General features: G+C 51.1%; 9 protein-coding genes across 9 annotated transcripts; 3 read left to right on the top strand and 6 right to left on the bottom strand.

The window, feature by feature from the left end:
• Window positions 1-24: 24 nt before the first annotated feature.
• Window positions 25-1,812, bottom strand: CCMA1212_006613 (putative transporter; the record flags this gene model as incomplete). Its single annotated transcript, XM_073703823.1, has 4 exons — window positions 25-192; window positions 268-706; window positions 796-1,005; window positions 1,301-1,812. The coding sequence occupies 4 exons, from the start codon at window positions 1,810-1,812 to the stop codon at window positions 25-27; spliced, it is 1,329 nt and encodes a 442-aa protein (XP_073557993.1).
• A 2,766-nt stretch (window positions 1,813-4,578) lies between these two features.
• On the top strand, window positions 4,579-5,952 carry CCMA1212_006612 (Alpha-L-rhamnosidase; the record flags this gene model as incomplete). Its single annotated transcript, XM_073703822.1, has 1 exon — window positions 4,579-5,952. One exon carries the CDS (start codon window positions 4,579-4,581, stop codon window positions 5,950-5,952), a length of 1,374 nt encoding a protein of 457 aa, XP_073557994.1.
• A 233-nt stretch (window positions 5,953-6,185) lies between these two features.
• On the bottom strand, window positions 6,186-7,872 carry CCMA1212_006611 (uncharacterized protein; the record flags this gene model as incomplete). The annotated part of the gene is made up of 3 exons (XM_073703821.1): window positions 6,186-7,366; window positions 7,476-7,675; window positions 7,745-7,872. 3 exons carry the CDS (start codon window positions 7,870-7,872, stop codon window positions 6,186-6,188), a joined length of 1,509 nt encoding a protein of 502 aa, XP_073557995.1.
• A 504-nt stretch (window positions 7,873-8,376) lies between these two features.
• Window positions 8,377-10,410, bottom strand: CCMA1212_006610 (putative proline-specific permease put4; the record flags this gene model as incomplete). The annotated part of the gene is made up of 8 exons (XM_073703820.1): window positions 10,257-10,410; window positions 9,963-10,176; window positions 9,731-9,885; window positions 9,322-9,671; window positions 8,833-9,263; window positions 8,715-8,770; window positions 8,557-8,689; window positions 8,377-8,498 (listed from the first exon to the last, which is right to left on the bottom strand). Exons 1-8 carry the CDS (start codon window positions 10,404-10,406, stop codon window positions 8,377-8,379), a joined length of 1,611 nt encoding a protein of 536 aa, XP_073557996.1. The 5' UTR covers window positions 10,407-10,410.
• Window positions 10,411-11,611: 1,201 nt separating this feature from the next.
• Window positions 11,612-13,725, bottom strand: CCMA1212_006609 (Protein priB; the record flags this gene model as incomplete). The annotated part of the gene is made up of 5 exons (XM_073703819.1): window positions 11,612-12,052; window positions 12,132-12,675; window positions 12,729-13,154; window positions 13,216-13,521; window positions 13,583-13,725. 5 exons carry the CDS (start codon window positions 13,723-13,725, stop codon window positions 11,612-11,614), a joined length of 1,860 nt encoding a protein of 619 aa, XP_073557757.1.
• A 770-nt stretch (window positions 13,726-14,495) lies between these two features.
• Window positions 14,496-16,436, top strand: CCMA1212_006608 (General stress protein 69; the record flags this gene model as incomplete). Its single annotated transcript, XM_073703818.1, has 6 exons — window positions 14,496-15,347; window positions 15,399-15,569; window positions 15,635-15,778; window positions 15,829-15,915; window positions 15,972-16,055; window positions 16,119-16,436. 6 exons carry the CDS (start codon window positions 14,496-14,498, stop codon window positions 16,434-16,436), a joined length of 1,656 nt encoding a protein of 551 aa, XP_073557756.1.
• Window positions 16,437-16,586: 150 nt separating this feature from the next.
• On the bottom strand, window positions 16,587-16,991 carry CCMA1212_006607 (uncharacterized protein; the record flags this gene model as incomplete). The annotated part of the gene is made up of 1 exon (XM_073703817.1): window positions 16,587-16,991. A coding segment is annotated over one exon (405 nt), but the record flags the coding sequence as incomplete, so codon positions are not given.
• Window positions 16,992-17,774: 783 nt separating this feature from the next.
• Window positions 17,775-23,124, bottom strand: CCMA1212_006606 (Aflatoxin B1 aldehyde reductase member 4; the record flags this gene model as incomplete). The annotated part of the gene is made up of 8 exons (XM_073703816.1): window positions 17,775-18,294; window positions 18,375-18,658; window positions 18,714-19,485; window positions 20,031-21,234; window positions 21,964-22,600; window positions 22,675-22,701; window positions 22,777-22,929; window positions 22,996-23,124. The coding sequence occupies 8 exons, from the start codon at window positions 23,122-23,124 to the stop codon at window positions 17,775-17,777; spliced, it is 3,726 nt and encodes a 1,241-aa protein (XP_073557760.1).
• A 465-nt stretch (window positions 23,125-23,589) lies between these two features.
• On the top strand, window positions 23,590-25,148 carry CCMA1212_006605 (uncharacterized protein; the record flags this gene model as incomplete). The annotated part of the gene is made up of 2 exons (XM_073703815.1): window positions 23,590-23,700; window positions 23,778-25,148. 2 exons carry the CDS (start codon window positions 23,590-23,592, stop codon window positions 25,146-25,148), a joined length of 1,482 nt encoding a protein of 493 aa, XP_073557759.1.
• Between the last annotated feature and the right edge of the window lie 1,221 nt (window positions 25,149-26,369).

Here is a 26,369-nt window from a genome sequence, read left to right as displayed (position 1 = left end):
CCTCGCCGAGTCATAACCAACTGTTTACACGACAGCCAAAGGTGATCTATTAATGCACAATCGAGCCCCTAAAATGAAGACTCCGGATGTAAGCGCAAGCGCACCAGCATAAAACATGGCGGGTCGGTAGGCGTGTAAACCGCCATCAGCACCGCCAAAGCTGTCCAAGATGTAGCCTGCAATTGGAGCTCCCTGTTGGTGGGCCAGTCTTGTTAGATGATGCTTGTAGTCGCCCACACAATACCTAAGAGAAAAGTGAGAACTCACCGTCAAATACCCGCCGACCCAGCCAGTCACCACCATGCTCATTACAACAGCCACTCTAGCACTTCCGAACACCTTGCTGATAGCCGTTGGCATTGTAGAGAAGAAAGCCCCATTGGCAGCACCGTTAATGACGACAAAGACGATGAGTGGCGCCAAGGCTGTGGATGTTGGCCAAATTGCGAGCATCGTGACGGCTGTCAGGACAAGCGACGCGAGAACAGTGTTGATGGAGCCAACTTTATCGGACGCAAAGCCTGAGAGAATGCGACCAGCTGCAGACGAGAGACTGAAACCTGCAACCAAGCCGGCTCCTACATTGGTCGAGAAGCCCAGAGATCTTGTGTATAGTGGAATGAAGAATGGCGGAACAAACAGGGGGAAGGTTCCTATTGCACTTCCTATGAAGATGAGCACAAAGGTCGGTGACTTGAACAACTTCCTAAGCAAATTGCCAGCCAGCCAGCCAGTCAGTCAGGCAGTCGAACACAATTTCTGGCCTGTGCGGCTCTGTGGCATTGCATGTCTTACCACTCAATGAATCCGCGTCGCTCTACTGGGACCCTCTCCTTCATGAGCCATGCGGCCGGGAGACCTGTTGAGAGAGTCATCAGTCCGAGGATGCGATATGCCCATGCAACGCCCAACTTTTGTATCAGCGAATCCAGTGCAAAACTGATTGCTGCGCCTCCGAAACCGCTTCCGGAAAACATGAAGCCATTGGCCAGCCCTCGTTTTGAACTGAAGTACTGAGATGGGACCGTTGAGATGACCTGGCTCGTATTCCAGATTAGTTACGTGATGCTCTGTGCTCATTGTATGCTGTGTGTTCAATTCATGCATCCATACGTCATACGGATCATGCAAGGTCGGTGAGGTGAAGCTGAGCTTACAGCGAAACAAAGGCTGTTGGAACCGCCTTGGTTAGCATCATTCTCAACATATTCTCCGACCCGGAACCCAGGCATAACGACGCGATATAAAAGATAGATAAAAAGGATGAATCAATGGTTATGGTGTTCCGGCTGCTTCTCACCTGACACCTAGCCCCATCACCACTCCGGACGTGAAGAATAACGCGCCGACATTCCTGATGGTGAAGCTGCTGAGAATCTCGCTGCCGCCCATGCACGCCGCTCCCAGCATTGCTGCCGCACGAACTCCCGTCTTCCGTACGACCAACGAGTTCACGACGGCCAATGCCGAAATCAAGGCCGCCTGCAGCGACCCGACAAAGGAGAGCACGGCCGGATCAGCCAGACCATCAGCGACCAAGGCAGTCTGCATCACGCCCCAGGCATATGTCGTGCCGAGGGACCACCACAGCAGAACAAAGCCGCTGCCTACGATGACCCAGCCATATCCGCCATCAGGAGCCGTTGAATCCGCTTCTCGAGAGGCCGCAAGAACATGATCTGTGACAGTATGGATCGTTGTGGATGGCTGTTTCTTGTTGTCGTTGGGGTTGGCGTGGCGCAAACTCCACCCACGGCTTGGAGACGAGTTCGTGGCGAGCTCAATAGCAGTTGTGGTCGAGATCGAGGCCATTGTGACACCAAGCAGTTTCTATCAGGCGACGCAGGATATCATCGCTTCATTGAATGCGCAGAAGCGAGTGACATGAAACTCCAGACCTTAGCATTTAAAACATGATCCAGCTACATCTTTTATTAGTAGAAGAAAGTTTTTATCTCGACTAATATTCCGCTCGTATGCCGGCCTCTTTAGTGGGCCTATCGGCTTGTCGTGAGAAGGCGCTTTTTTCCTCTCATAGGAGCCAAGCGTCTTGATGGATCTATTACTCAGTACTTTGAAGAGTGTATTAATGCTAAGTTCAAGACAGATTGGGGGGAAAAGAGAACAGTAATAGCAAGTTTGAATTGATTAGAGATTCTTTCCTCTTATATAAGATACCTACCTATATACACCAAGAGACGCCCGGGAAGTTTTCGCCTTTCCGCATCACGGAATGGCACCAGCCTACTCATAGACGCTTAATATGGTCAGCCGGCATGTTCTTGGGCGGCTGTACTCAAGGGCGGCGGGCATGAGAAAGAAGGGAGTATGTAAATATAAGATGAGCATTTGGCTGGATGCAAACGACGGATCAAAACGCTGGGTGCTCACGGAGCAGTTTGGTGCAATGTGACCCGTGCAATGTAGGGTATGGTCATGAAGGTACTCTGACTTGTGTGATGAGGTATGAGAGCGTGTCTGTCGACTACCAGCCCAGCTAATGATCTCGGCTCTTTTTTCCCGACAAGATGGTACATAGGCAATAGCCCCATTCCTGTGGGCGTCAGACATACCAAAACACCCCGCACCATGCCCTCTCGTGCGTATGTGTCTGTCTGCCTTACACGCAGCCACCTATCTTTTCTACCTTCGTCTCCTTCACCAACAACATCATCTCTGCGAGGTAGATAAAATGAACTCCTCTATATGGTCTCAATTCAGGCTTTAACGGCCTTGGGACCATCTTGACGTCGCACCCCGCTCGCTGATCTTTTACCCGATACCCATGTCCAGTGAACGTACTGTATGCGTTGAGAATGTCCGGCGTCACAGCGATTACCAATGTACCATCATGTGCCCAAATCATTCGACACCCAAAACCAAGGCCGAAGGCTCGGTAGAGCCATGTAATAGGCAGGTAATAAGTTGTCCAAGTTGGAAAGGGCTGTCACATTGCTTCTGTTGTATGCGTAGAACGGAACACAATCAGTTGAGCAATAGGCAAATTGCAGCGGATAATGCCGACGGGAGTCGCTGATAGCCATAAAAGTACGCCTAAGCAACTGCCGATACACAAGAATAAGAACGTCATTAACTCCTCCGCCCCAACTGCGAGCAGCCAATCTCATACTGTGACTGAGATGTTGGTTAGTTTTGTGTTGCTGCCATACGGACACAATCATGTGTCAATAATGCGCATTGTTCATTTCAGACTTGCAATACCCCGTCCAAAGCGGACAGTGCCTGTTGATCGTGGACTAGAACATAAGCTTATAAACCAGCACAGCGCCTTGACCCAAGAGGCGATGTCCATCCAACCTGGTATGGCTCTGTACGAGTTGGGTTTGATCAATCAACATTGCCATGCTAGGAAGACGAGCTGTATCGGGCACGATTCTTGATGTTGAACGGTTATCCTGCCAAATGTAACCCAACAGAGACAGGACTTGCAGCCAACGCGCTTTTATCTCGTGGTAGCAGCTGTATGTGTGACGCTGCTTGTGGATCCAAACAATGGCACCCTTCACCCGCACGGGACGCCGGCTGACCTGATACACCTTGCTTGTTCAAAGTTCTAGATCCGTCTCCAGCAAGAGATGCTTTTATCTGCGGCTCATCGAAAGCCATATCCGCTGGTGTAACGTGATTTACTCCGACTAGTACAGCAAGCGTATCGTACATAATGTAGGATTCAGAAGCCGATGATCCGGTCTTGGGCCACATCGAATAAGCGCCGGTACTTCGTAAGGAGCAGCTGCTTTTTTGTCCTCCACATACGGCTCTGCTCACTCCACCAACAAGATCTCGTGTCATTCATATCCCGAAGTGGTGGGAAGCAAAACCTGGGGTATTACCCCGTGGAGAAACTAGCGCATCCGATAGAGTTGCTTGGACGTTGTCGGGAAGTTGGAGGCTTCACGAGACTTTCAAGCATAAGCAAGGTCTTGTGAACTATGCTCGGCCGATCAGCATGAACCACTCCCATTATGACCGAGAGCGCGCAGCGCTTCACGGCATCTGGGACCATTTGAGACGTCATCTCAGCTCGTGATTGGATCGGCAAGCGCAATTACCAACGTCCTCGGCGCAGGGAGGCTTGGTATGTACTTGAACGCCAACTTGTAGATCCACACTCTACGTCGAGGGCGGCAGGCGGAAAAGAAGGCCTTGGCGTACGAAGTAGCATTCCCCAGCGTATCGACAAAATGATTCGCTGCAGCTTCGCCCTTGGGCTCGGCTCATGCTATTTCTGCTTCGTTTGTCTTGGATGTTTAATTATGGGCACGGCGACATTTGTGCATGTTTTGGCCTAGTGCTGGTCTGTTCTCGAGAGGGGTTTTCATCTAGGCTGTGTCGCAGGAAACATTGCACAGCTTCTACTCTCCGCGTGCTTCTATGATGTAGAATGCTCTGTAGCTCAATGAGGTAGCCGTATAAATAGGAGGCTGTTCGCGCGAACCTTGGACCATCGATACTGTAGCGAAGGCGCAGACGAAGAACCCGCCCACCATCAGCTACTTGTCAACTACGAATTGCTGATAATCGGTCGTTTTGTCTTATTACGTCAACATCTACACAATGGTTGTGCTTTCTTCCATCATTCTGGCGGCATTGCCCACCGCTCTCGCAGTCTCCTCTTCGGCCCAAGGACTCATGGGCAGAGAGGCAAATGCTGCTCAGTCGGAATCTCATTGGGCAAACCAAGCGGCGGCTCAAAGTCGCCATTTCTGCTACATTCGACCAGATGCCGATGGCGGTGACGATGCACCCGCCATCATGGATGCTCTCAATAACAGATGCAACTCAAAGAGCCTCGTCATTCTCCCTGGGCCTGTCTACAACATCCAGTCGAACATGACGACCTTGGATTTGGAAGACGTCGTCATCTATCAATTTGGACGCCTGCTCTGGAGCACCGACATTGACTACTGGCTCTCAGTATCCATGCCCGTTGGCTTCCAGAATCAGAGTACCGTCTGGTACTTTGGAGGCAATAATGTGCTCTGGGATGGTTGGGGTGTTGGTACCCTTGATGGCAACGGTCAAGTCTGGTATGACTGGGCCAAGAGCCAAGGAAATCTGCCTCACCGGCCGATGAACATCAATCTGCGCACCCTCACCAACTCCGTCATCCAAAGGCTGCGCTTTGTTCAGAGCCAGATGTGGACAATGGCCATTACATACTCCCAGCATGTTGAACTGAACGACATCTACGTCAACAGCACTTCGACAAGCCAGTGGAGCACGCTGAACACGGATGGTTGCGACACCATCTTTTCAGACAGCATCACATTCAGAAGGTGGACCGTCTCTAACGGCGACGATGCCATTGCCCTTAAAATGAACTCGAGCAACATTGCTGTGTATGACAGCTACTTCGAGAACGGACAGGGCATAGCCATCGGCTCCATGGGGCAATATAACGGCCGATACGAGTATCTGGAGAACTTTTATGCGAAAAACATCACACTCAAGAACACTGCTCACGTCTCCTACCTTAAGACATGGGCCGGCATCTCAAGAGGCTACCCCCCCAACGGCGGAGGTGGCGGTTACGGTGTCGCCCGAAACATTACCATCGAGGACGTCAAACTCATTGGTGGACGACAGCAGCCCTTCTTCGCCTGGCAGTGCGAGAACTACTCTGGGTACGCCGGCCAAGACTGCGACTCTTCCTTGTTCAAGATGGAAGACGTCACGTGGAGGCGCGTCAGCGGAACAGTGCAGTCTGGAGTGACGGAGGCGGCATATTTCCAGTGCAGCGCCGCAGCCGGAGGATGCGATGATTTTGAGGTGACGGGCTTTGATGTTACCAAGGAGGGCACTGACGAACTGCTGGCAAGATGGGTCTGCTCCAACGTTAACGGACCAGTAGGCTTTACCTGCACCGAGACAGAAGCCCAGAGAATGAGCTCTGATGAGACGGGCGGTCACGGCCCGAACAGCAAGTAGATCTTGGACTGGAAGACTGGCGCCACACGACATGAAACGATCCTCTGATACCGATGAAATGATGATGTTCAACTGCCTATATAGATAGTCTACATATTGCCTTATATACTATGTATATCGAATAGTGCTCATATACCGCTCTCCGTTCTCGGGCAATTTAACGCTCCTCTTTCCGTGTTTATCCCGTGAAGACTCTGTTTTCCTACACCGACATCCACTGAGCCGAGCAGTCTCTACAACCGGTTCCCCATGTTGACATGCACAGCCTTGATCTGAGAATAAGCTTCAAGGCCCGCCTCTCCAAGCTCCCTGCCAATGCCACTCTGTTTGACGCCTCCAAACGGCACCCGCGGATCACAGTCTTGACTGCTGTTGATCCACACCATTCCGGACTCAATTTCGGCCGCCATACGATGAGCCCGTTCAAGGTCGGTTGTGAAGACGGCAGCACCTAAGCCGTATGTTGTGTTGTTTGCCAGTTCCAATGCTTCATCCTCTGTCGTAAACCGCAAGATGACAACGACAGGTCCAAAAATCTCTTCCCGGTAAACGCGCATGGAAGGATCGACATCTGTGAAGACTGTTGGAGCAACAAAGAAGCCCTTACCATTGCTCTCAGCGTTCAAAGGGTGTCCTCCCGCCGCAACCGTTGCGCCCTCCTTCTTGCCGACTTCGATATACTCCAAGACGCGATCGTATTGCGCCTTGGAAACTTGCGGGCCCTGGTATGTGTCCTTTGCCCACTGGCTTCCTACTTTGCTGACAGCCTTTAGGGTCTCGAGAAACCTCTTTACAAAATCATCGTACACCTCCTCTTGAACCATGATTCGCGAGGTAGCGGTGCAAATTTGGCCTTGGTTGGACATGATGCCCAGGTGAGACCACTTGACGGCCTGCTCCAAGTCGGCGTCGCTGAAGACGACGAGCGGCGATTTCCCTCCAGTTTCAAGGGTGATGTTCTTCAATGTCTTGGCCGCCGATGCCATGATGTTTGCGGCCGTCGCTGTTGAGCCTGTAAAGGCAATCTTGTCGACCAGGGGATGGTTCACCAGGGCAGATCCGGCATCTCTGCCATACCCATTGATGAGATTCACGACTCCAGCTGGGAATCCAGCCTCTTTGATAAGCTCTCCGAGAACAAGAATGCTTAGCGGCGTTTGCTCTGCCGCTTTGAGCACCACAGTGTTGCCGCAAGCAAGGGCAGGGCCCAGCTTCCAAGTGGCCATCGAAAGGGGATAGTTCCACGGAATTATTTGGCCAACAACTCCGATCGGTTGACGGAGGGTGTAGGCAAACTTCTGATGCGTAGTGCTGATTGTTTGACCATACTGCTTGTCTGCCCACCCAGCGTAATACCGTATCACTGCTACGGCTTCGACGAGATCAACCTCCAACGCTTCTTGGTACGTCTTGCCTGAACGAAAATAGAAAGTTAGCCTGGTGTCATAGCATGATGGTCAATGGAGAGACAAAACGTCAGGCTCAAGATTCTCATGATCCCGTGCCATGGTAGGTCTTCTCACCATTGTCCCACGCGTCAATTGTCGCAAATACTTCTTTTCTGGCCTCGATCAAATCCGCAAGGCGAATCATTAGGCGGCCCCGATCAGAAGCGGAGAGCTTTTTCCAAGAGGGATCTCTGAGTGCGGCCTTTGCCGCCTTGACAGCTTTGTCCACATCCTCGCTCCCAGCAGCCTGAACGCTTGTGATGATCTCCTCGGTGCTGCAATGGCCAGGTTAGCCAAAGCCGACTCAACCTCGGCCTCGAGTCGCTGCTGCATTGTTCGCTTACGCTGGGTCGACGGATGCAATCGTCTCGCCGCTGGACGATGCAACGAACTCGTTGTTAATGAAGAGCCCAGTTGGCTGGTTCCATTTGATGCCATTCGGCGCAGTGAGCTGGACTGAGGGAACGGCCATGGTCAATCGTTTGGATATACTCGTTATTTACAAGGACGGCAACTTGTCAGATTGTTATGATAGGAGAGCGTGTGGAGAGAGGGGATGTCAAGCACATATAGCAGACGAGGCAACCGCACGACTTATCATCCATCGTTAGCGGGCGGCTCCGGCTGCAAAACAGCAGCCACAACCCCCGATAGTAGAAACTCTGGCCATCTCAACCTCCACTGCTATGCTGATGTGGATTTTGACAGAGGGCGGGGTTGCAACCGATAGTGTACAAAAGAGGAGCGCTTTCGGCCGCTAGAGAGAGGAGCCAAGCACCGGCTTGGGGAGGGTGGATTAATGACTCGTGGAAGACAGATGGGGAGCTGTGACGGCGTGTGGAGCAAGAGCAATAAGTGGTAGTAGATTCTAACAGGAAGAAGCTGGAGAGGGGTATCGTACAAAGGCAACTGGATTGTGAAGTATGATAAACGGCTTTAGGAGCAAGGTTCATAACATCAAGTCAACAACCGGTGCCTACCGTGCGATCTCTTCGACATGCTGTTCTCGACTTATTGCCGAGAACTCGGTCTCAAAGTCAATCTCAGATGTGGGGATGACTTTGGACTTGAAAAAGACCTTGAAGAAGGCGTACAGAGCTGGAGTAGCTTGTTAGCAAGATGAGTGGAAGTTCGGACGATTGCAGCGGCGCCATACCAATGAAGATACCCACGTTCAGGTAGCAGGTCAAAAACCCTGCGGCGGTAAAGTGTCCCTTAACAAAAACATCGAAGCCTACCGCTGTATCTGAGCAATTTGAATATGTGACCCGCGAATGGGAAGCATATACCTGAGAAGAGAATAACCAAACTCACCACGAACAAAGTCGCCCACGAAATATAAGGCTGCAGCGGACTTTTATAAGGAAGCACTGAGAGTCTTGTTGGTTGGGATCACAATGCATTTGTGGGCATTACCGGAGATGTAGCTTACATTCCCTCGAAAAGCCTTGCTTTCTGAGGCCGGAGTAGAAGCGTAGATACGTTGCCTCAATCACAACCCAGCCTATCAAGCCGGAGATTGTCGTAATGTTGACAAACCAGCCAAAGACCACAGATGTATTGTCGGCAACATTCAAGTACACAAGAGGCAGCAAAAGGCAAGTCAATCCGATGGCATAATAAGGCGTCCCGAATCGGTTGCAGTGTTGGAAGATTCGAGGGGCGTGCCCATCACAACTTAGACCGTACAGAGTGCGTGAGGCGATGAAGATGCAAGCTGAGCCACTGCTAATGGCAGAGGTGCATACGACGGCGTTGATGATGGATGGAACGACCTTTACGCCGGATCGCTGGAAGGCTATGACAAAGGGAGATTGTTGAGCAGTGCCGGTGGAGATGGAGAGGGACGGATCGTCGTACGGACTGTTGAGCGGTTGATGAGGACCTCAACCTGACGGAACAGAATACAGAGATCACTCACACGATAAGACCAACGATGAAGATGCTGAGGACGTAGAATAACAAAACGCGGTAAAACGTCTTTTTCGTAGCCGCCGGGATCATTTTCCTGGGCGAGCGAGTTTCGGATCCGGAGATTGCCACAACCTGGATGTTGCCAAAACTGAACGCCGCCGTGAGCATGACTTTCCAGAAAGCGAGAAAGCGTCCTGCCGCTCCGGTCTCTACATAATCGTTGAATGCTCCCGGATGCTTCCAATACCGGAAACCCAGACGGTCGTGACTGGGTCCTCCTCCGAGGTCGATGACAAGGCCACCGATGATGAGGCCGAGAATGAGCATGATCTTCAGGGATGCGAAGATGACTTCGGACTTGACTATTTGTTAGTAATTCATTCTGGCCTCGGACGATGAGCCCACAGGAAACATACCTCGCCGTACAAACGCACACCGCAAAGATTCAAAGTGACAATGACAACCACGAAGACAGTAATCCACACAGAAGGGCTCACCGAGTCGTTCCAGAACTGTATCACTGTGGCTGCGGCGCTGATCTCTGCAGGGACCGTGATGGCCATTGTATACCCTGGCCTTCTCATAAGCATACAGGGCAGGAAACGCAACACCGCGCAACGCGACGGAAGCACGACAGGCCAAACTCACAGAAATTCCAGCCCGTCGCTGCGCCGAGTGCTGGCTCCACGAATCTGGTCGCATGTCGGATGAACCCACCAGTTCCTGGCATGAATGCGGTGATCTCTCCCGTCGTGTAAGAGACCCCGGCAGTGACAAGTCCCATTACAATATACGCCAAAAGGGCACCAGCTGGGCCTGCAGCTGCGATTGCTTGCCCTGAGCCGAGAAACAAACCGGTGCCCTATTTGGACGCGTTTGGCCATTGTCAGTGTGTTGTTATTGTTGGTTTCAGCATAGCATAACAGCTCGACTTCGACGTACAATCATTCCTGCAATGGCAATCATGTTGATATGGCGAGAGCTGAGCTCACGTCTGAGACCGCTAGTCTCAGTGGCAATTGATGCGACATCTCCATTGCGAGACGTGTCGGTATAGACGACACTACGCTCCAAGCCCTTTTCCGTTGCCATCGGGCTGTTGACTGCAAATGATGGCAGTGGTGCATAGAGTTTGCTGCGATGCGGAATGCTGGGCTGGCCACTGTAATGTTTTTGTTTGTAATTAGATGCCACTGCGCTCTCGTGAGTTTGTCCCTCACCCAGCGTCGGCAATTGTTCAGGGAGCACTCGATTTTTTCCGTGTGGGACTTGAGAAAGGCGGCAAGACAGCGAAGCCGTAAACACCGGGCAATAGGGAGGATGACGACCCTTGTCAGCAAGGATTTTCCCCCTCCACGGCAATCAAGGGGGATACGACCTTATTAACATTGGCCTCATCCTACAAGGTCGTCTAACGCCCACTACACCCTTCTCGGACTTTCATCTCAACCGGCTCAAGTGCATGTCTGTTGCAATGGAATTGATGGTCTACTTTGACAGCATACGATAGTCTGAAATAGATTAGCTTCGTCCGTATATGTCATCCGTTGAACGTTTGCTTATCGTTGCCGGCGTCTTCAACTGTGTTTTTGATCGCCGGTCCAACGGCCCTAAGACGCTGTCCCCGCCGGCGACATGCCACCTGCAGTTATCGCCATCTACAGACCAAGTTGACGCCGAAGAATACAATCATCGGCGGGGGTATTGTTGTATTTCGTAAATAAATTGCACTCCCGCTCCCGTTGAGAACCCGCAAGAATTGGAGGACATCCCCGTAAACCATGACACCGTGTCTCTTGCAAGCAACTCACTCGACGTTGTTTGCCGAATTCTTCATCCAATATGGCCCACTCCGTTTCCCAGGAGGATTCGTTCCAGCTTTGTGACCTTCGGGTTGGAGTTATTTGCCCTCCAGAAAGACGAATCCTTTGCGGAGCCAAAGTAGGCAACTACTTCACTTTTCAAGGGGAAATGATCTATCTGCCGCCAAACCAGGGTATAAGTATATACTCGCTGGGTAAGAGGTGTCTACCTACACCTGCGGAAGGGTGGGAACTGCTAAGATGAAGTAGCCAGCGTTATTCCCCTTCTTCCTGCAAAGCAAAGAGTCACGTCTCTCAACGATTGGATGATAACCGATGCCTTGGTAGCGTGTCCAGATCCAAATTGCCCCTCTCAGCTGAGAATTATGAGAGAAGGCATTCGCACATTCAGTCACTCGGAAACGACTGTAGTTCCGTTGCATCCATAATGTATAAGGTATGAAGTCATTGTTAACGGATGTTACAGTCATCAAATCATCCTGCTAATAATATACCGTTTTGAGTGTTGAAGGCGGCACAGGCCAAGATATCAGTCCACGCGCCGTCGTCCATGAATAACGGGTCCAGGTCAGCATGCTGAAAGATGAATACTTCGGGGAGAGGTTGCTCAAGGGGCTGGGGCATGGCCTGGTTGACTTCTGGTGGTAAGAAGGGAAGCTTGGCTGACTCCGACCGGTCCTGATCCTGAAATGCATGCCGATTCAGACCCGAGGCGTCTGTCGGCGTCGCGACGTTTTCTGTCCTATTCCTCTGAGAAACCTTTGTTGCAATATTGTGAAGAAATCGTGTCTGCAGTTCGCAGCTCGTTCCTGGAGCTGACGCATGGTGAGAGAAGGCTTGAGCGGCGGCACGAATGGCATCTATTGTTGAGGACTCTATTGCCTTTACTATTGTATCCGGGGCCGATAAGAGAAGCTAATGATATCGATCGCCAACATTAGGACCGCAAAGCATCCAGAGACCACAGGTATAGAAGAGGTAGATCCAAACGAACCTTGACGAGGAAAGCCGCGCTATAGGCAGTCATGACGTGAATCGAGTCCTGAGCAAAACACAGCTGCGCCGAATGCCGTGTTATCAGCTTCAGCATGTCCATGGCGCCTGAGAATGCGGCCCAGATGATGTCCAAATGAAGAGATGAATCCGAGTATTTCGAGGAAAGCACGTCTTGGAGCGGCAACGAGAAGAGCTGTAACCGAAGATGCGTCCCGTAGAACCGGATGAGGAATTTGTGGCACGTCTCTTCTTCTGGCAGCTGCTTTTGTTCCACCTCTTGAATCCAGTGGCACTCCCATCTCTCGATGCTGGCCTTCTTAAGCGAAAGCAGTGTCTCCATATCCGCCAAAGGCACTCTTTCGCTACGGGGACGACTGGGAGCATGTAGGGAAAAGATTGAGGAGCTCATTAGTCTTAAATTGACAAAGGCACCGAGCAAAGCGTCGTTTCGGTCTGCGACGGCATCGCTGCACCAAGCGTCGACCGACTCTATGAATGCGTTGCGCTCGATCATCCAGGGCCGTCCGGTTTGCAGACTGATACTGGAAAGCTTTCAGCTATCGCTGCGTATAGATGGCGGTTATGTCTGACATACCTTCGATCATATACAAACAACACATACCACGTTCTCTCGATGTTGCGAATCTCGCGTCGTCTGGCCTCATCCGTACTGACGCTACTGGTTGTGGAGTAAGGCGCCAACTTGTGCCATCCCATGTCCATGCACATGCGAATGGCATATCCTATCGATGTCCATGCTCGCGTATCTTGTGGCTGCTTCCAATAGGTGAGAATGAGGATGGCCTGGACTATCTCTGTAGACTTGAGGCCGTTCCGAAAGCCTTCGGTGTAGAGATCTTGCGCATGGTCATACAGCGCATTGTATACGATGGGGTTGAACGCCTTTGCGGACATTGCCAGAATAGCTGTGAATAAAAATGGTGACTTTTGGCGGACGTAGAAGAAAGTGTGCAAACGGGGATCGAGCTGGCTTATGTATTGATTGAGAACAAGAATGAAACTACAAAAGCCTCGCATTAGTCTCTAACAAAACAAGCACGCCGTAACTGTTATTCACCAACTTTTCGAAGAGTGTTTTGGCAATGGAGAGGTTAAGAATGCCCATCTCGATTGGGTCTTCTGGTCGGCTTGGAGGAGACGCTTCCGGAGGTTCCATAGCATCGCCATCTGCGGTGCTCAAGATTCGGCGCAGCGAAAACTTGCCTCGCATTGCCTCCTGATTGAGCACCCCTGATGGCTGTAAGTTGTTAGGCTCTTCAGCCGGCACGCTCTCCACCATTGACGGAGAATCGCCGCTGTGATCCGGCGTTTTCCTCACAGCCGAATATGTGGCAGGCGGTGCTGCAGCCGTGTTCCGCTTGGCGATCCTACAAAAATTGGAAATCTCGTCAACCTCATCGTATGGGACTCGAGGAATGTCTCACTCACTTCGTCCCAGGCTTCCGGCCTCTACGGTGCCGCTGAAACACACAGTCCAGAGACTTCCGCGCGCATCGCTCGCATTGAGAAGCCGGTTGACTGCCTTGGCGGCATTTCATCTTTACCTTTCGACATGGGAGACAGGCATTCATGGCGAGAGTCGGCGTGTCACAAACGCGTACAGCCTAGTTACGGCAGCAGTTGGCTCGCGACGACCCGATATGTCAGTTGGTGGTGGAGAATCAACTCGACTGTGGACGCAACGGCCAGGACGCGAAAACAATGAATGGCATCGAAAAGGATTGGTGGAGACTGTGGGCCTGACGACAATGACTAGGTCTGTTGCGGGCTTTCTGGCCTTCTGGTGGGTGAGACTGATGAGGTACTCTCGAACTGGGGGTGTCGTAGTAGAGACACATACTGAGGAGGTGGTCCGACGGCTAATAGTGGACGCTTCGTACTCCGTACTTAGATCAAGCTACCCTAGTATCTTCAAAGCTACATCCTGATCAAAGCCATGCACCGAATCGCTCCATTTAACAGATCATGAGGCAGAGGCAGCTCGTACAAACTCCGGTTATGCCCGTTGGTGCACATTCAGAGCCACTGGGAGGACCTGGGCGTGTGTAGGGTGAGAGGCCGGTTCGGCGACCTACACGAGATGCTACCTCCTCTGTGCTACCCGGGTATTGGTGAGCGCCGGGGTCTTTTGCTGTTTTTGAGAAGCCGGCAGTTGTGATCTCACGTGCCGACATAGATGCTGCGAAAAATCACGAGCTGCTGATAAACTCAAGCAATAACAGCTGGTCGTCGGCAAATGTTATTGCAGGCCAGCCCGATCTCGAAATTTGTCTCTCTTCATCATGGGCGGCAGGATTGCGCCCCGCGTACCGAATTGACTTGCATCAGAAGCTCCCTCAGCATGGCCATTCCACAGCATGGCAGCGGTGTCAGTACGGCGCACGTCAATATGATGACGGACACCATCATCGCCAACCTCCCTGCGGATGGCCTCCGTGTGGTGATGAGATCACTCTTGGTGTTGTTCCCAGGAATAACACGCGATTTTGAGTGCGAGACGAAAAAGTACGTTGAGCAGAGGGCCATGTCTTCGATAAGAGAAACGGACAGGAGGGCTTGCCTTCCCGATCTCGTCAAGACGCAACAAATCGCTCGCAGTATGCTTGGCTGTGGACTATCATTCAAGAGTCTACAGCTTTTTCAAAACATAGTTTCCCAAGGGACAAAACTGGTTTCGCGAGTCAATGACGGCAGTCTAGGCGAACTGCACGCCTTTCTGACAAGCGTGGATGGCGATATTGTGCAAGCCATGACAGCTGTTCAGAAATCCCTCCTTGTAGACACTGGCGCACGGGTCATGGACAACGCAGAGCATTCTTTCGTCGAGACGCTCTATCAATGCCTGACGAGCTGCTACGCCACTCTGAGAGCGGCAAACCAAGAATATCCATTTTGTCGAAGCCTAGTCTCTACGGCCGGTATTCTCGGGCTGCCTCGACCTACTGTCTCAGATGAGTCTCAAAGTCTAAATGAACAGGCTTCCATGATCCCATTGCCACGAATAGCAAGAGAAACATTCTTGCTCAATGGACACAAAGTCCCGCGAATATTCTCGGGTCTATGGCAGATGTCTAGCCCCGCGTGGGGGAGTGCATCGTCACCCAAGATTATCGAGCAGTTTTCGAAACATGTCCGACAAGGCTTTACAGCCTTCGACATGGCCGACCATTATGGTGATGCCGAACTTGTCTTTGTAAGTAGGGCGAACAAACTCTACAAGATCAAGCACTCACTTGGACCGTAGGGCCGCTTTAAATCACTGTATCCTCATAGAGATTCAATCTTTACAGCAACAAAGTATTGTGTCTTCAACAGAATGGCGGTATCTCGGGACGCCGTGCAAGCAAATATCACCGAACGATGTCGCCGATTGCAGACGGACAAGATTGATCTACTTCAATTCCATTGGCAATTTGTGAGTGCTCAAGGATGCTCAAGGCCGATCCTTGAGATGCGGTTTTGCGCTAACAAGTGCAAAAGTATCAGAATCCGGAGTATCTTGATGCTCTCCGATTTCTGGCAGAAGATACCCGTGTTGAGATGGTTGGTCTATGCAACTTCGATACAAAGCATCTGCTCGACGTGGTTGAAGCAGGTATCAAAGTATACACCAACCAAGTTCAGGTACAACACGTAGATCTATCTGTGATGAAATAGCAGCTGATCTGCAATAGTTTTCTCTCGTCGACTCTCGACCTGTGTTGGAAATGGGAAATGCTTGTGAAAAGCACGATATTAAGCTTTTGACATATGGGACGCTGGTGAGCCTTTTGCTACACGATCCGCTTTTGTTGACATGTCTAAACGATGACCAAAGTGTGGTGGTTTCCTTGCCGACAAATGGCTCGGAAGGCCTAAGCCAGATACATACGATGGGTCAATTACACCAAGTCAGCGAAAGGTATAGTAGCAAGGGAATAACGCTGCCGCTACGCTTGACCTTGCTGACAATATTGGCCAATAGTATTTCGAAATGATATGCAGCTGGGGCAGCTGGGCTCTCTTTCAGGAACTACTGGCAGTGCTGCGAATCATCGCTTCAAAACATCGGGTGTCCATATCCAACGTCGCTACTCGTTGGGTATTGGACTTTCCATACGTTGGCGCAGTCATCGTCGGTGCACGAATGGGTATAAGCGACCATACAGATGAGAACTTGGCCAGCTTTGGTTGGTCGCTTGATCAATCAGATCTTGACATGGTTGAAGAGGTCTTGAAGCGAAGTCGAAGATCCGAAATTTTCCAAGGCATCGGTGATTGTGGATCGGAATATCGTACTTGAGCAACACTCGGGGGACGGAGCTGGTTAAACATCCACTGTGGTATTGGCGGTCGTTGTAGGATCGGGTAGAATGCTGATCAAAATTCAAGGTTTTGCTTGTGAGATATGAGAAAGTATGAGAAGCTCATTCCTCCAGCATTGGATATCAGTCTACATATTTGACAGTATGCTGTTCCGAGGCAAATCCGCGTCCTTGTCAAGCACTGTCAAGGCTGCATAACCCCCCGCCTTGACCACTTCGGTGTCCGCCACAAGGACAGCGATGACTTGTCTTGAAGCAGTCCTGCTGGTAGTCTCTCCCACAGTGCGGTGACAGCCCGGCAACTCGACGAAGGTTTTGCCGGGTTTGTATATCTCGGGCGAATTGCCATTAATACCACTCAAGAGCTCGCCGAGGAGAATACAGGCGACGACGATGGTACCTCCATGTCGATGTGGAGGAGTAAACCCATTGAGTGGATAGTCCAGGTGAGCTCCGATGATCGATTTGCCCGGTATATTGGTGAGGTCATGATCACAGAGTACCTTTGTATCCTCTCGCGGTCGATTCGTAGACAATGGGTTTAGCACATTTTTCGATGTAGAGGATGCGCCAGGGTGTTCACGTTTTGGTCACGAGAGATACCATTATGGTTGCTGCGACAGTTTTCGTCCTCTAGGAAAGATATTCCAATGGTGAGCTTCCTGACTGACTAATGGTGGCCAGGGCCAGACAACGCCAGCTCACGTTTGCTCCGATTAGGTTACAACTTCAAGCCTTCGAACGGCTCAACCAAGCCATTATCCTACTAATGGGGTCCAGCGACGAAGTCCGAGATGCTATTGCTCAGCTTGTCCGTCATTCGGGTCCATTTTCCAAATGGCCCGACCCGAGAGCTTGTACACTCGTATAACCAATTGCTCGTTGACGGATAACGGACAAATTGGTGTGACAAGATACACGGAGTCGCCGCGATTTTCAATATGGTCAGAGGAGGAATATTGTCAAAGACTTGGAGGAAGGTAAAAAGAACGGTATTATCGTAACAGAGGGTGATCCGGCGGGCGACAACCGGAAGAGTTGCAGACCCTTTAGACGTGAAATGCTTGCATTTCATTGCTTGTCCGCACGGCGATCCTCTTGCACATGTGGCCTCACTTATAGGCGATGGAGCATTAAGGCCAAGCCTTGATCAGGTATTTGAGGCGGCACAAGCAGTAGAGGCTTGGAAATCTGCATCGCAAAGAGGCAGCCATTCGATTACTGTCTGAATTGCAGCTTGCGCACATTTTGATTGAGCAATATGCTGCCTGTACCGTTATGTTCCTACTATCCCTTCAAGCTGCCCTACCCGGTTCCTAGATCCATCCGTCCGATTCTTCTGGTACTGCATTAAGAAATGGCATGTCTTCAAAGTTTGTCTCGGCCTGCAGAGGAGTGAAGTCGATCTGTCCAACCCCATCCTGCTGTCGAAGGAACACCACCTTCGCCATGAGCTTGATTTCGCCCGACCAATGCCTTGCCTGCGACCATGTTGTCGCAAAAGCTTTTAGTATGCCCAGAAAGACTCGAACTCGGTCCTTCGCCCGAACAATCGCGGTGCCTGTCAGGATGTGCTCACAGGATGAGAGACAAGTGGCTACAGCCAGTGAGCCCATGCACATCACAAACGGGCTGTGTGTCAGCGGGGAGGAAGAAGCCGTAAGTAGGTCGACAAAGTTTTTTGCGGCGTTTATCGCCTTGTGGGTGTGCCTCTCAAGATGATGTTGTTCTTCATGTAGAACTTCTGCCGGAAGCGGGGGTGCGTATTTGGAGCATAGAAGCTCCATCGTGGTGTAGTGTAGCATTGATCTCGGCCGATGAAGATGAGTCGACGTGCTACATAATACTGTCATTAGCTATCCGTAGTAAGGTGAAGGGTAATGAGACTATGGTCCCATGAAAGGGCCTGCGCTCACGTGTTCATTACCATATGAGCTTTGAAGAGGACCTCATCAACAGTTCCATTGGATCGGACAGGGTCGCGTTTCGAGCGTGGTAAATGCAAGTCCCAGCTCATGAGGTTCGCCTCAGCCTGTTTCACTAGAGAATAAGCGGATTTGTTGGCAATGTCACCTGCGGCTAGGACTATCCCCAGTATGCGAGTGGCATCGATGAGATATGCATAGGAAGAAAAGCCAATGTCGTCGTCGTCGAACCCACGATCATCATATTCACGCAGCGTTCGGGGCTGGGGAATCGTCTAATACGCAGTCAGCAGGGAAGGAAATCATATGCGCTGCAGTGCTATATCTTACTCCTCCATCGTACTGCTCTTCCTCGCAAGGGATATCAACATCCGTGGCTACTTCCCAGAGTGTGAAGGTAGGCAGGTGGCGAATGCCCGCGAAGAGTGCATCAGTCACGTAGAGCTCCCACCAAGTTCGCCGCCAGCTTTCCTCTAGCACTTTGTCTCCGTGACCATGTTTAGAAGCAAAATTCCGATTCTGCATTCCTATTTCGAGGCCCATAATCTGTGCTTGTTCAAGATGTGTCGCCGCCTTGTCATTCTCACCCGACCATTCCAAGGTGAGAGCAAGCAGCATCAGGGCCTGAACATTGAAGCCACTGGGCGCCAGCTGCTCGCTCAGCGCGCGCTCAGCGCCCTGCTTATACTCACTCGATAATGCATCGTCTATGTATATCGAGCCAATGAAGGTGATGATGAGGACGAGTCCGCAGCTGACATCCGGCGTCCTCTCAGATTGGCGCATCAGGTGCTCTCTCGGCAGCACAAAAGGATGGCCTGGAAAGAAGAACTTATAGAAGGCGTCGACTGGTCTGCTCGCGAGAAGGTAGCTATCCATCAATCTAGCGGGCGGAAGAGCGTGACAGGACGCGACAAATTGCGTAACTGGTGAATGGGCTCCCTCGAAAGCTAGGTTTGGTGCAAGAAGTGCCGGAGCGTCTCTGGTCTCGTTGGTGGATTCACGACGATGCCCTGACTGCGTCGGCTTCTCGACGCCGGTATGTCTCCGGCGACTCCGCCGCAGATCCGTGTAGGTGCACGTCTTTCGTAAGATGCGGCATCTGGAGCACGTCGGCACGAGGGCATCGCACCGCAGATGCTGATTGCGACACTCGTTGCACGCGATCGCGACCCGCCCCCTGATCCTTTTAACCCTCTCCTGCTGCGTGGCTGTCTTGTTTTCCATTACCAGGTGTGGTGAAGGTGGTAGCTCGAGAGATTCGGTGTCCCCGATCTTGAGCGCAGGTTCGAGGCCGGACAGTGCGACTGCTCAGAAACGAGAAATAAGCACATGCTCCGTTTATGTTCTGTCCGTCTAGGGTCAACATCCGCTGGGAAAATTTAAAGACGCATTGCCTCGTAAAGCATTATGCTACACGGAACAACAAGACTGAGCAGTAGTACCGGATTAAAAGGGAAGTGATGGGTCGTGGAATATCAGAAGTTCTTTCTATAGACGTCTATACCGTCATATCCTTGTTCTAGGTCTAATCTATTTCTCATACGCTCTATCCATCAAGCCCATTTTCATTCCCAACCAAAATAACGCCAAACCGAATACTAGCCATCATCGCCACCACCTCCAAAGGTCCCGCGGGTAACTCACGCCCATCCAATCTTGAAGAGCTTATACCCGATCTCGTCCGCCCGCCCAACATTATGCCTCTTGTCTATCCATCGGTGATCCAGGATCTTCAAATGGCCGCGGCCGTTCGCGGCAGCTGTGTCTTGCTCGGCGAAGATGGCCTCTATCGAATCGCAAACGCCGGCGAACTTGCCGTTGGGCCTGATGGAGACCATCAGCCAAAAGACGCCATCGGGCGCGAGCAGATACGCAGCGCAATGGCGAAGCCATCGAGCATGCTGTGCAGCATAGACAACGTCTGCTGCAACAATCATGTCTGCCGGCACATCCAAAGGAGGTTCCCGCGTCGGCGCACACCAATCAAGATGGGCCACTTGCACCAAAGCAGTAGATCCTGGTTTGTGGTGGGAGGTTGCATTTCTTTCCAGGTTCTTCAACACGGCGGGATGGTAGTCTGTCGCAATTATCGACGGTGGTGAATCGGCTATTGATGACAGTACGCTTGCGAGCACCAGGCTCACGAGTCCTGTTCCCGCGCCAAGCTCGATCACCCGTGGCGTGGAACCGCAAGCCTTTGTAGTTGGTAGAAAGTCCGCCGGCGCAGTACAGAACATTTGCGAGAAGGCGATGGATGCTCCCCACGTCTGCAGCCCGACATCTTCATGGTCGTCGCCCAGCTGCATGGGAGTATCGTTAAGATCGATCACAAAGCTCTTGGCGCCGTCGCCGCTGGAGAACTCAAATCGGCGCGTCATGCCGGGATCTTCGTCTTGCTGCTTGCATGCTTCCTCAGAGTTTGTCAAGTGGGAGAGCAGCGAGCATGCAGCATCCACAAATTCGTCGCGGGTCTCGTCGCTCAGAGGGAATTCCCAGGCTTGTCCGATGAAGCCAGTGAGCCAGCGCACGGCAAATTCGCGCTCTATGGGGTCCAGGTACAGGGGAACCGCCTTTTCGCCCTTGGACACCTCATCAGCGTCGGTTTCGGAGGCGTAACCGGAGTCTGGAGCGGCTGCGTCCTGGCTATTGTTGGACGAATCCAGCTCGAGCACTTCAGGGACGGGATAGTAAGAAAATTCGTGCAGCTGTCGGAGAGCTCGCCGTGTCTCAGCCTCCGTAAGCTGAGTCGATCTCTTCAGGGGCGGCAGAGTCAGCGAGAGCGGCTGCTCCACGTCGTGAGACCTCATTGCACGAATCACAAAGCCCTGGTATCTGCCCAGAGTTGTATCTGAGATTGACGAGCAGATCGCAGTAGTTGTATGTATCTACGGAGGCAGTCTCCAGTCTCCCTTCCTTCCCTCACCCTTGCCTCATCACCTTTATAGCGGTGGAGAGGCCTCTGCCCCGTCTGAAATCAGTGAACAAGCCCACGTGGGGCGTGTTACTAGCTGGTGAAAATTTTTGATAACTCTCGTGAGATGGGGAGTCAGTTTCTCAGGGTCTAAATTAACTAATAAGGTACTAACTGGAGTAGAGCCCCCCCACCCTTTTTTAGTAAGCCTTTGTGGAGACGGAGTCTCGGGAGGATCGAGATAAGCTAAAAATTCACAATCGGATCGATTTCGTGCACTGGGCTTGGGGAAAGATTGACCGAGACCGCTCACGATAGCCCATTCTTCTCCCTTCTTTTGCGATATTTTTGCGCCGGATTGCGACTGAATTTGACCGGGCAGGTTGTACCGTATTCACATTCTGGCGATAAAGTCTAGGGTTTCCCTCCCCATCCGCTACTTCCGCAATGATGAGTGGAGAGTTAAAGCAAGGTTTGCTATATGTTTCAATCTCGATAATTTCCCCCAATTGAAATCAAAATCAACATGCATGCTTCTCGTGTATTTAATAGAAGTAGTGTCACGATGCTATCTAGGTGCAAATACGTGAGATGTAAACTTCGTCGGCAGTATTGGCGGGATAAATATGCCACCTGATTCTCACGCCTCTCCACGGACCACCTTACGAACTGAGATGAGGTTGTCAACCGGTGCATCGTCTTTGATCAGTTGCCAGAAGCTATCCAGCTTCTCAACAATACTAGTCTCCAGAGGGCCCTTGTTAAGCTCCGCCACCGCCTCTTCCAGCTGCTGAGCAGTCACAGAGCCCAGAATCATTGAGTCGCCAAGCTCTGGCTTGAGAGCTGAGTGGTACCTCACCCAGCGATAAGCCAAGCCGGATCGACTCAACCCAGTTTCCTGCGACAAGCTTGCGAATTCTTCCAGCATCTTCAGATACGACGGCTTATAGTAAAGATCGCGGAAGATCTTGCCAGTCAAGCTGTTGGGATCCCAATTACCCTTTCCTGACTCAATATACTCTCGCGTCTTTGACAATAGCCCCCCTGCCATCGGTGAGTAAGCTTGAATGGAGATGCCGAGTTTGCGCAGAGTTGGAAAGAGCCTCTTCTCGTTCTCGCGAACAGCCAGTGAGTAGCTGGATTGATATACTGTAGGCAGGACATAACCCTTGGATTTGGCGTAGTCATAAAACTGGATGACTTGCTCTGGGGTGAAGTTGGAGACTCCAAACGCTTCAAAGGCTCCCTGCTTATACAGAGTCTGGATGGCTTCCATCTGCGCAGGTACCGGCGTTTCCTCGTCCTTGGAGTTTGGGCTCCTAGATTAGTGGCGACCCCTCAAAGTGGATCTTGGCCGAAGTTGGGCTGGAGACTCACAGGCGCATGTATGAGGTAGACTCGAACCTAGTTTTACATCGTTAGAAGTCGAATCGATGCACGACATGTCCTTGACATGCTTTATATGAGGATCATCTTTACTTTGTTCGTTTGAAGTGCTTCCAAACTCTCTTTGGCAAATTGCAGAATCTTCTGCCCAGCACCGGGAATGACTCCGGTGGCAGCTTTGGTGTCGATGTCGAATTCGCGGCTCAAGTTCTTCAGCCCGATAACGGTCTCAGATGCGCCAAGGCCCTAAGTCTCAAGTTAGGCCATCCATAGAGACAGGGGAAAGAAGGCGAGTGACCATGGTCGACGTACGTAGCTTCTAGCAGTGTCGATGACTTTGATTTGGTGACTTCGCATCACATCCAAGAGGCCATCAATCTCCTTGTTCTCGGGAGTCCAGGTATGCGAGCCGATCGCAAGTGAAACATGTTCAGAAGACATGATGTGCAAGATGAAGTTGCTATGCCGAGAAAATTGTGGAAGAATGTATCGAGTTTGTAGCTCTTCTTTAGTGACTTGATGTCCAATGACAGCCAACCCAAGCTTCTTGTACAGGGTTATTGTTTGTGGTAGAGGGAGAGTCCCCCCCTTTTAAATAAAAGCCCCCGTACATTGATACTGATACTGTAATTTGACGATTTGCTGATTATCACAGAATGTCCAACTCCTCCATGGGAATAGCATCACGCTCGCTGTCGGTGTTAAGTAAAAAACGATTTGTCTGACTTGTCAATTCTCCGGCTCATCCTCCTAATCGCCATGGCCGGAGATATTTGTCAGCCCGCACTGCCCCGCTACAGCTCAAGCTTGAGGCCGCCTCTTACGAACAAGGAGAGCTTCGACCTAGTATGTAGACAATTGCGTTGCCCTGGACCGATCTGCAACTCCGAGATTGCGACAAATGAAATGGCCAAAAGTAATTCAGCTGCCGAGTCACAGGACGGGTGCTCACGACGGCGCCGGCGTGGTCGTCCACGGATGAGCGAAACCGCTCAAGAGACGCCAAGTGAAGAAGCTGTAAGCCATGACATCGTCGTCTGTTTTTTTCTCAAGAGAGTCCCTCGATGCATTGCTCTAACTTGTTCCAAATCAAGCGGAGGACTCGAATGAGACTTGCACAGCGATCGTATCGCAGCCGGAAACAAAGCGCCCTGACATCTGCGAAAGCTCGAGCCGAGGTTCTCGAGGTGGCTCTGGATGGCTCCATTGACGCGTTCATCAAGTTCTATGAGCATGTTTCACAAGGGGGAAATGAGCTGCCAGCGGAGCTCATGACACAGCTCAACCGGACAGCAATGAATATCGTGTCTATAGCGAGAAAGGCTCGCCTGGAGAAGTCTATGCTGGCCAGCGGACAGGATAGGGCTCTCGACAAATGCACGGCAGATGCGGCTGAAGGGTCTGATGCAAGCCACGAGCCCGCCGACCAGCCGACATACAGTCCTACTGTCGAGACTCAGATTACCGAGATTCGACCTCTAAAGAAACCGTATGAGCCATTCACCAGCGACAAACCAGCTCCCGTGTCGCAGCGTTTGATGTTGGCCTGCCTGAAAAAAGCCATTTGGCTTCTGCAGCTGGAAAACCTTCCAGTTGTCGCGGTGAACCCAGTGATGCTCCTACCATTGCAGTTGGAACGAGCAGAACGGCTTCTCGAGAGGGTTGCTCACCGTATTGCTGAAAGCCCGAGCGCATTTTCCGCCGATTGCCAATACAGCGATGGTCGAAACGTATATTTGCCCAAGATGATGAGACTGGTCGAGGGCAACTTGAACACCCTAACGCCGCGATTTTCACCGCCGAAACTACAGAGCTTACAGTTTGGGACGACAAGGACGATGCTTCAAACAGCCATTTACGACCTTCAAGGCGAATGGCTCGAGGCACCAGACGTTGAAGAGTATCTTGAGCAGCGAGGAATATTTGTTCGCATGGGCTCGCCCAGTGATGTTATCATCCTATCTGCGCCTGCACACGCCGACGAGCCGCTACGGGAGCCCTCAGCGTCAAACATGCCTGATCCCCGTTGCATGAACAAGCCTGGATTGCAGACAGTGGACAATATGTCGAACACTGTTAGAGCGGTACATCCCAATCAAGCGTTGAGCATGCCAGAAAGTAAACTTTACCTCCCAGGGGACCATGTCGCGCATGGTGGAATAAAACGGAGGCGTGCCCCTCTCCCAGAGCACGATTTTACGATATTTGGCAGGTTCTTCTTGGACGGTCAAACAATACCAACGGGATACAACAGCATCTCACAAGCGGACTGGTATCCAGAGGTGCGCAACGGAACGGATAATGCAGGCTCAAGTCAACAAGCCCAAGAGAGCCTTGAAATAACAATCGACATAGACAAGCTCATTCAAGGACTTGCGGATAAGGCAGTTTGCCTCGGGCCGTGCCCTGGAATTAGGAGGATTCATGTTGACGAAGCGATTAGGGGATCGGTGAGTAACTTTTAGCGGTGAACTGTATCCGTTGCTCTGAATGATTCAGCAAGGGCAAATAAAGGTGAATTCTTATCGTGACTTTGAAAAACAAAATGCAATCTGCAAGTCATGGGTGTTGTCTGCCCGATATTTGATGTAGCTTCGTTGAGAGATGAATTCTAATCTCGACCTTTTCATGGATGCTTGAATACTGGCGGCTTGCCTCTTCGTAAAGAGCATTGAAGAAGCATAGCGTTATTCTGGGTTAGTTAAGCTTCATAGTCGCCTATATAGAGATTCGTGGCCGTCGTATGAATAATTTTCGATACAAAGTTCATCGGTGACTCAAATCTCAAGCGAAACATGAACAATGAAGTCTTAATAGCTTGCTGCGGACCACTTGAGCTTCTCAGTCTCATATTTCTCTATCTGCGTCGTCAGACCTGGATTACACGGGCAGATATGACCCTAGGGGTAGTGAGAAGAGATACCCAGCGTTTATATAGGACTCCAAATAAGTCACTTCAGACGCATATAGCTCTGGGCATCCATACAGTAAATGTAAGAACACCGAGCAATAGTCATAATGGCGGCAAGATGACCCTGTAATTGGTTTCTTCTTTTAATTTCATTGTTGGGCGATCGTTCATGAAACAGTCTGCTTGCCGACGAAGGGAGAGAAAAAGAATAACGGTAATGTGTTCCCAGGCTGTTTTGGTAGCATGTTTGAGGGATGTATACGAAGAATGACTGCTGGCACTTTGTTCTGCCGTTATCGTCTGACAAAGCTGCCGTCCATGACCCGTCTTTGACATGTAACATGGGAGCGTGTAGTTCGGATGACCCGCCCCGTCCCATCTCGAAATGACATGTAGCTCAGCCTCGCTTGCAATCGACATCATTATCCTGACTTAAAGGCAGCTGCTATGTAGTTACCTTTGTGTCTTCGGAAGCAAGACCTTTTTGTCTTGGTATTTCTTCACAGCATGGGTATTAATGCGCGAATGGAGGCTTGAATTTCATATCGAAGACTTGTTAAGGTAGGTATGTACTGCCTGCTGCCCAACTCTACCAGCAGTGTTCTCCAGAAACTCATCCACACGGTTACGTGGGGATCAATCATCTAGGGCGGAATGAACTACGTGAGTAAATCGAAACGGTGTGGACCACGATAGCTTCATGTATCGGACTTCATGAACACGTTCTAACATAGTCTCTTAGGCAATTGCCTTACGGCTTTCAAAAGGTTTGAAG

Source organism: Trichoderma ghanense (assembly GCF_004382785.1).
Source record: "Trichoderma ghanense strain CCMA-1212 chromosome Unknown scaffold_7, whole genome shotgun sequence".
Classification (NCBI taxonomy): Eukaryota; Fungi; Ascomycota; class Sordariomycetes; order Hypocreales; family Hypocreaceae; genus Trichoderma; species Trichoderma ghanense.
This window is presented reverse-complemented; position numbering and strand designations above follow the sequence as displayed.